Source organism: Crocuta crocuta, unplaced genomic scaffold (assembly GCF_008692635.1).
Source record: "Crocuta crocuta isolate KB4526 unplaced genomic scaffold, BGI_CrCroc_1.0 scaffold229, whole genome shotgun sequence".
Classification (NCBI taxonomy): Eukaryota; Metazoa; Chordata; class Mammalia; order Carnivora; family Hyaenidae; genus Crocuta; species Crocuta crocuta.
Genome location: NW_027536464.1, coordinates 5119177 through 5127620, shown reverse-complemented (window position 1 = coordinate 5127620; position 8444 = coordinate 5119177). Strand labels below are relative to the sequence as shown.

The 8444-nt window shown below is 52.2% G+C and overlaps 1 protein-coding gene across 1 annotated transcript; it reads right to left on the bottom strand.

Moving 5' to 3' along the window:
* Positions 1 to 5050: 5050 nt before the first annotated feature.
* INHA (inhibin subunit alpha) lies at positions 5051 to 8217 on the bottom strand. Its single transcript, XM_077748623.1, has 2 exons — positions 7895 to 8217; positions 5051 to 6066 (listed from the first exon to the last, which is right to left on the bottom strand). Exons 1-2 carry the CDS (start codon positions 8166 to 8168, stop codon positions 5228 to 5230), a joined length of 1113 nt encoding a protein of 370 aa, XP_077604749.1. The 5' UTR covers positions 8169 to 8217; the 3' UTR covers positions 5051 to 5227.
* Positions 8218 to 8444: the final 227 nt, after the last annotated feature.

The following is an 8444-nucleotide window of genomic DNA, read 5'->3' as shown; positions in this document are numbered from 1 at the left end:
GAAGAAGGAAGAGGAGGAGAAGGAGAAAAAGAAGAGGAGGAGGAGGAGAAGAGGAAGGAGAAGGAAAAGAGGAGGAAAAAGAAGGGGGAGGGGAAGAAGAGAAAAGAAAAGATAAAAGAATGGAAAGGAAAGGAAAAGAAAAGTAAAAGAGAGGAAGGAAGGAAGGAAGGAAGGTAGGAAAGAAGGAAGGAAGGAAGGGAGGGAGGGAGGAAGGGAAAGAAAGAAAGAAAGAAAGAAAGAAAGAAAGAAAGAAAGAAAGAGAGAGAGAGAGAGAGAGAGAGGGAGGGAGGGAGGGAGGGAGAGAGGTGAAGAAAGAAAGAAAGAAAGAAAGAAAGAAAGAAAGAAAGAAAGAAAGAAAGAAAGAAAGAAAGAGAGAGAGAGAGAGGGAGGGAGGGAGGGAGGGAAAGGAAGGAAGGAAGGAAGGAAGGAAGGAAGGAAGGAAGGAAGGAAGAAGGAAGGGGGGAAGAGAGGGAGGGAGGAAGAAAGAAACTGCCATCTTCACAAGTGTCCTGGCACTAGGTTGTCTTCGTTATCAATGAACACAGTTTCATCTCAGCAGGCACATTTGAGGAACAGTGGAGAGGAGAGGCCACGGGGTAATGTAGCATAGCGGTGGGTGCACAGACTCTGGAACCAGACTTCTCAAGTCCAAGTCCTGGCTCCACCACTTACTAGAGATGAGATGCTGGATAAATTAATTAATCTCTCTGTACCTCAGTTTTCTCATCTGTGCCATGGGTATGATATCAGCGTGTACCTCATAGGGTGGTTATGAAGATTGGATGAGCTTTAACTTGTAAGGTTCCTGGCACATAGTAAGTTCTATATACTTGTTTGTTGTATACATAATAAAATTAACAAAAGAGGATTATTTGGTGGGGCGGCGTGTGATTTCTAAGACAAAAAAAAAAGTGATGGTAGGACTGTAAATAAAGTCAATGAAAGCCCTTTAGAGCATAAAGTTTCAGAATATAGAGTTTCAGTACAACGCATAAGGCATGATATCATGGGTGGAGGAAAAAGCTATTTCTACAAGGTGTATGTCTACATGTAAAGTCATAGAAATGTGTCTGGCAGGATACTTACCTCTGTGAAGGGGACGACCAAGGGGAACGTCAGCATTATTTTCCATATTTGCAACCTGACCATGAGAACATATCTGTTCTTTGTGAAATAAAAAAGCCAGTAACTTTCACTGAAAATCAACATTAAAGAACAAAGTGTCCAGGAAACAGTGAGGAAGAGTAGTGGCTCTGACACCTGGGAGTCAAGGGAAGTCACAGAAGAGATGACATCAGAATTGGATCTTCAAGGAGGTATTGCCTGAGGAAGAGATTGGCTGAAGAAGGGCTGCTTGAGAATGAAATGATGTGTTCGAGGATGGATGGGAATTCATATGAGCAGAGTTCTGGCGTGTGTGGTTGCGCAGGGAGATGGGGGGAGGGACAGGTCTGAGATCAGGCCGTGTGGACGGGTTATAAAGGGCTGCTTTACATACAGAGGAGGTTAAACTTTGTGGACACAACTTTTTAAGCCACCCAAGGGACACGATCTCAAAAGAAGTATCCTTCAGCATCCAGGTGGAAAGTAGCTGGAGAGGTAGGGGATAATCGCTTAGGAACTGGTTAAGGAGGCGGCTGCACTGCCCTTCGAGAATTTCCCCGTAAGTGACAGAATAGCATCTATGCAGGGAGAGAAAAAGGTCTTGATTTTAGAGATAGGAGGAGGCAGCAACAGTACCTGCCTCTCAGCACCGACTCCACATTTTTGTGTTAACTGTACCCTGCTTTGGGGAATCACCTTTTTTCACCTTCAACCCTTGTACTTTAGGCTCAGAGCTCTTGGGATAAGACACAGGATATAAGTCATTAACTAATTCTTTCCTGGAAGTGCACATGACCCCAATAAGGACAGTCAGGCCACCAACACACATTCTGGGACATCTGGAAGGAAACTCCCTCATGACACCAGGTGTGAGATGACAGGAACCTGAAACTGCTCGGGCCGCCAGGGGCCTGGAATGAAGTCAAGCCTTGAGCCGGATCCTGGTGGCATCTTTGAAGCCCCAAATCAAGCCAAGCCTTAGCCAGCCATGGTCACAAAAATTTCACGAGCCAGTGATCTTTTTTTAAATGTTTATTCATTTTTGAGAGAGAGAGGGAGGGAGAGAGAGACAGAACGTGAGCAGGGGAAGGGTGGAAAGAGAGCAGGACACAGAATCCCAAGCAGGCTCCAACTCTGAGCTGTCAAAACAGAGCCGATGCAGGGCTCGAACCCGTGAACCTGAGATCATGACCTGAGCCAAAGTTGGACGTTTAACCGACTGAGCCATGCAGGCATTCCATGAGCCAGTGATTTTTATTTTTATTTTTATTTCTGAGAGAGAGAGACAGCGTGAGCAGGGGAGGGTCAGAGAGAGAGGGAGACACAGTATCCAAAACAGTCTCCAGGCTCCAAGCTGGCTGTCAGCACAGAGCCTGACACGGGGCTCGAACCCATGAACCATGAGATCATGACCTGAGTCGAAGCCAGACGTTTAACCAACTGAGCCACCCAGGCACCGCCATGAGCCAGTGATTTTTAAATTAAATTAAATTAAGTTTAGTTTGGTTTAAGTCAGTTTGAGCTGAGTTTTCTGTTCAAACTGACTCTGAATTAAAAGTATTCAGAGTGTTTCTAATGATTAGCACTGCAAGGAGCAGCATCTCTCAAATCTACAGCTCTTGGTCCCTGGGCAAGAAGGCAGGATGAAAAGATGTCCTTAGCTACTGTCAGCCCCTTGTAGGGAGGGAGGATGTGTCGTTTCGATTTGCTAAGTTAGCAGAATCTAAGGCGTTAGAGATTCTGGAAGGGGTGGCCCAAACCAACTTGTGACTCCCTGATTTTGGGATTTCGCAGATTTCAGCTAGTAAAATCACAAAGACAAATCTTAGGGCCCAAAGAATTGCCAATTTTAATTTGTTAAGTAACCCTAAAAGAATATTATATCATAAAATATCATAAAAGAAATAATACTTTCTCTCTCTCTCTCACACATACACACACACACACACACAAAGGCTACTTTTCAAGCAAAGAATACCCTTTAAAATGAACACCTTTGGGAGTGCCTGGGTGGCTCAGTCTGCTGAGCATCCAACTCTTGATTCTGACTCAGAAAACGATCCCAGAGTCCTGGGATCAAGCCCCACACTGGGCTCCATGCTGAGTATGGAGCCTGCTTGGGATTCTCTGCCTCCCTCTGCCCCTCTCCCTGGTTCATGCATTCACTCTCTCTCAAAACAAACAAACAAACAAACAAAAAACAACAACAACCCTGTGACATGAGTATCTTTGACTTTGTGAAAGACACTACTCTGTACTCACTTTTCTCACTCTGTCTCGGTTATGTGAAAACCTTTTACCAGCAATGCCAACCCACTAACTGGGTGGAGAACCCCGTGCCCTTCGGTAGAGTCCCCACCCATCAGATGTCATCCATATCCGTGGGACAGGGACAATCTGAACAACACAGGGTCCCAGGCCTGCAGGAGGATTGCAGATCCCAAGGAAAAGCCTCACTCAAATCAGGGAGGACCTGGCAAGGAAAGTCAGACAGCGAGAGCGTGGAGCTCAGAGAGACTTAAGGAACATCTCCTGTTAGCACCATTGGCTGAGTCCAACCAGCCCTCTCCCTGGTCCACCGCCTGACTAGGGACCCCAGGAGCCCCAAACACAGACGAGTTGCAATGCTGGGTCTAGATGAAGGTGCTGGGAGAGACCAGAGACAGTAAACAGGCAGGTCCTCCCCTCCCCCCGAACCCCCCACCCACCGCTCCGGAGCAGGAACAGCTCAGAGCTGGGGATTCTACATCAACAGAGACTGAGGTTAGCTCAGGAGTGTGGATGTGGGCTGTTCCCTTGTGTTATGAGGAACAGTAGCTCATTCAGCTGAGCTCAGAGAGGGGGAAGGTGTTAGCCAACGGGTGAAGGGGTGGGAGTCTGGCCCCTCCACACTCCCTTCCTAGAGCAAGCAGCTACCCACCCCACGGAGCTGGGTTTGCAGGAACGAGTCTTTGACGAGTCACAAACCATGCTGTGGTTGTGTGGTCAGTATCAGAAAGTGCTCCAACTTTCAGTCTAAGAGAACTCAACATCCCCCTTAAAGGGTGACTGGATGGCTACTGGCTTTGAGCCAGGACCCAGGGCACAGCAGGAGGATAACAAGACAGAGGGAGAAAGGGGAGAGTGGGCAAAGCAGGAAGGCGGGCCAGGGAAGCAGGGCCCAGTCAAGACAGGCAGGAAGGGCTGACAGGAGACACAATGGGAAGAGAAAAGGACCCTTTGCATCCTGCTCTGGGCTCTGATCACGTGCACGAAGGGTGTACACAGATGCGCACACGAGTGCATTTCTCTGGCAGTCGGCTCTACCTTTCCGAGCCTCCAACCTTAAGGACTGAGCTAGAGGTTTATGTAAAGATACATACACTGGGCACATTAAGGGAAACAAAGGCTTCAAGAACCTGAATCCCAGTATGGCCAGGCCTCACGGAGTCTACATCAAGAGCCGGTGATAGATTCAAAGGAGCCCCGGGACCCTCAGCGAACCGAAATTCTCAGGTTTTCGTTCTTCCGCGTCTCTGCCCTTGTCCACTTTCGGACTCTGCCAATTCATCCGTCTTTCTCTTACTTTCCCACCCAAGTTCCTGAGAAACCCAAGATCTGGGCCGCTCTGGACATCTATCTCAGTGGGGCCCCGAAAGCCAAGACCTCTGGCCAGTCTACAAGTCACCTGATCTTGAGCGAGGGGTCCCTCAGCTAGGGTAGAGAATAGCAGGGGAGAGGCACGGGGGCCAGCTGTCTCCAGAGTGGCTGTCAAGAGCTCACAACACTTTTGTGTCTTCTCCAAGTATTGTAGCTTCCCCACCAGACGCATATCCGGTTACAGCTCTTGAACTCCAGATCTTTGAGGTCAAGTGAGGCTGTGTGACCTGAAAGCCTACAATCCCATGCTCGTGGGGCCCAGTCCTGCTCCCCACCATATCAGAGAAGCCAGAGAATGCATGCCAAGTCATATGCACTATGTTGTTTATTGTCCCGTTACCCATGGGACACGGTCAGATGGGGGAGGGGAGCCCTCAGGCAGAGACACATGGAAGGAGGGGGAAAGTGAGAACCATCTAATTTCTGAACTCTCCTCTTCCTTCCAGCTGCTGACGGCAGGGGCTCGGCCACCAGCGGGGCTCCCTCAGATGCAAGCACAGTGTTGCGTGAGAAGGTTGGGCACGGTCTCATACTTATAAGAATAACCGCCATCTGAGGTGGTGCGGACACGGAGGGGCCTCATGGTCCCAGGGAGGGCAGCACAGCAGGGCTGGGCCCCTGGCACCAAAGAAAGGGGCCGGGCGGGGGTCGGAGGAGCCCCCAGGGCCGGCAGGGGCAGGTCTGGTGGGGTCGTCAGCCCACAGCCCCCGTGACAATAGTGGAAGATGAAACTGGGAGGGTGCACGATCCACCGGTCCCAGCCCAGCTCCTGGAAGGAGATGTTGAGGGCCGCTCGGTGACAGTCAGCATGGGCAGCGGGTTCCTCTGGAGATCTCTGGAGCAGGCGCAGCGCGGCCGGAGACCAAGGCCAGGGCAGCGGGGGAGTGGAGCGGCGGGCTCTCTCCCCTCCGCCGCCGCCGGGCGGCCTGGCCCGCGTGTGGGCCACCAGGAAGGGTGTGGCCTCAGGCCGGGCTGAGCAGGAGCAGAGAGGGCAACGCAGCTGCAGCACCAGGACAGGGTTGGTGAGCAGAGGGAGGGCGGAGGCGGCCAGGTGCAGCACGGCCCAGCGAGAGGGCGCCTGGCCCAGTGACACGGGCACGGCCAGGGGGACCCCTGATGACAGTGCCAGCAGGCTTAGCAGGGGTCCAGAGCTGTTGGAGGCTGCCCTGCCCTGCCTGTCCAGCCCGGTGTGGAACCACAGGTCGGCCGACGTCACCTGGCGGCTGCGCGTGTGCCTGGACGGCTGGAACACGTAGGTGAAGAGGCCCTCCTCGGCCTCCTGGGTCAGCTTCCTGGCAGCCGGCTCCGCCTCACAGCTGGCACCTACGGGAGATAGACGGAAGGGAGAGGGCAGCCCTGACTGGCAGAGCCTGGCACCCCTCCTCCTCAGCAGCAGGCAGGAGGCTGCCCTCCATGAGCCCGCCCCTCTCCTGAGTGCCCGCTCGGACTTGAGGCCTCTCTCCGATCTTGGGAGAACAGATAGAGGCTCTCCATTTGTTATTTCCTCTTTAAAGGACTTAGAAAATACAAGACAGACGTTGTCAACCTCCCTCTGTAGTGGGTTTACCTACCGCCATTCCTATCAGCATCGTATACGAGGCCCCACCCACCCTCTACATTCACCAACGCTTGGGCCTAAATCTTTGTTCACTGATAGTGTGAAACGGGTCCTTGAATGATGGTACCTTGGTGCCATCTCTAGCATTTGCTTGATTACCCCATATAGCTTTTTATAGGTCAGAAATACCACATGACAAACTCTAACAATTCCGCTTAAGGGGCACCTGGATGGCTCAGTCATGTGAACTTCCCACTCTTTTTTTTTTTTTTAACGTTTGATTTATTTCTGAGAGAGAGAGACAGCATGACAAGAGGAGGGTCAGAGAGAGGGAGACACAGAATCCGAAACAGGCTCCAGGCTCTGAGCTAGCTGTCAGCACAGAGCCCAACGCAGGGCTCAAACCCACGAACTGTGAGATCATGACCTGAGCCAAAGTCAGGCTGCCCAACCGACTGAGCCACCCCGGCACCCCTAAACTTCCCACTCTTGGATTTGGCTCAGGTCATGATCTCGAAGTCCGTGGGATCGGGCCCGGTGTGGGGCTCTGCGTTGACAGCAAGGAGGGTGCTTGGGATTCTCTCACCCTTTTCTCTCTGCCCCTCCCTACTCGTGCTCTCTCTCTTTCCTCTCTCTTGCTCTCTCTCTCAAAATAAATAAATAAACATTTTTTAAAAACTCACACAATTCCACTTAAAAAAAAAAAAGGTTAACACCAGAAAGTAAAAGGAGGGGGAGGAAGGGAAAGCATATAAGCCAGGATAGAGGGCAGCGCTTTCTAAGAAAGGTGGTTGGCATCCTTACCCCACAGGTAGGCAGGCTACACTAAACAATTGACTAGTTGACGGACTGGGGTTGGGACTACACTGTTACACAGATCCTGTTATAAATCTCGCAAGTGACGCATTTGGCAGATAAGGAGAAAGGGTTACAAAAATGAACTACTAAGTGGCCAGGCTGGGATTCTACCCGAAACCAGGGCCACACTAACTCACGGTGCTGCACGAGGACCCAGGCACAGGGAGGCAGGGGGTCCTCTCTGAGGGGAAGGTGGGCCAGGCTACGAGAAAGCCCAGCCGGAAGAGGACTTCGTTGGTTCAGTCAGTGGAACAGGGGAACGTGCATAAGATGAGAAGAGAAGTCAAGAGAAAAGTAGACTAAATTTCCTGGCAAGGTTTCCCAACTAATCTCACCCCTGCGTCTCTGCTATCTTCTCAAGCCTCGGCTCACTGGGGCTAAAGAGACAAGGTTTGGAGCAGGAAGAGGAGGCAGAGGAAGAAGGAAAGGTGGCAGGAAGGGGTCGATGCCCAAATATCTCTGTTGCTTAGAGACTCTAGGTTTCCCAAATGAGTATCTCCCAAATGCCTCCCCTCAGCCTTACACCATTTCACTTAATCCTGAGAAGTAGGCATTATTGCCCCATTTTAAGGTGAGGAGACAGAAGCTCAGGAAGGTTTAGTAACCAGCCCCCTGTTGCAAAGCCAGTTGAGCGGCAGGTCTGGGATTTAAACCCAGACCTGCCTGGCTCCCAAGCCCAGGCTGTCTGTACCACACTGCTTCTCAGTCACCTTGCCATTTCCCCCCCTTCATTACCTGCAGTCGGGAAAAGGATGGCCTGGGAGACATCTTCCTCCTCCCTGGGCTGAGCGCCCCTGCGCATGAAGCCCCCCGGGGCATGTCTTCGGGGCAGACGCCTGGCTCCAGGGTCCCCACTTTCCTCGGTCACTGCCGGAGGCCCCAAAGCATCCAAGAACAGGGCCCTCACCTTGGCCAGGACAAGTTCCCGGTCCAGCTCTGGCCCGGAGCAGCCGTGCCCACTCTTCAGGGCCAGCAGTAAGAGAAGCAGGAGTGGCGGCTGGGGCAACATGGCTCACCCAGGCCTGCCAGTGGCGCCCCGTGCCCTCTCTGTCAGGGCCCGTCCCCCACCCCTCGCCTCCCCACTCTGCCCTCCCCATCCCAGCCCGGGCCCTCTTCTACCCTCCTCATCCCAGTCTCCCCAGCCCTTCCCACGCCCTGCAGTCCAAGTTGCCCCTGCCCATGGCATTGAGACCTCCTATCTCTGACGCAGATGTCTGTGGCCCTGAGCCTTATCTCCCACTCCTGCCAGGCATGTGGGAGAGGGGGCTGGTGAGCGTCCTCACCC

Bases quoted from the DNA above. Each gene is read 5' to 3' on its own strand.
- INHA (XM_077748623.1), bottom strand. From the start codon at position 8,168: ATGTTGCCCCAGCCGCCACTCCTGCTTCTCTTACTGCTGGCCCTGAAG. The intron at 6,067-7,894 runs GTAATGAAGGGG...TATCTCCCGTAG, and splicing joins CATCCTTTTCCCGACTGCAG to GTGCCAGCTGTGAGGCGGAG.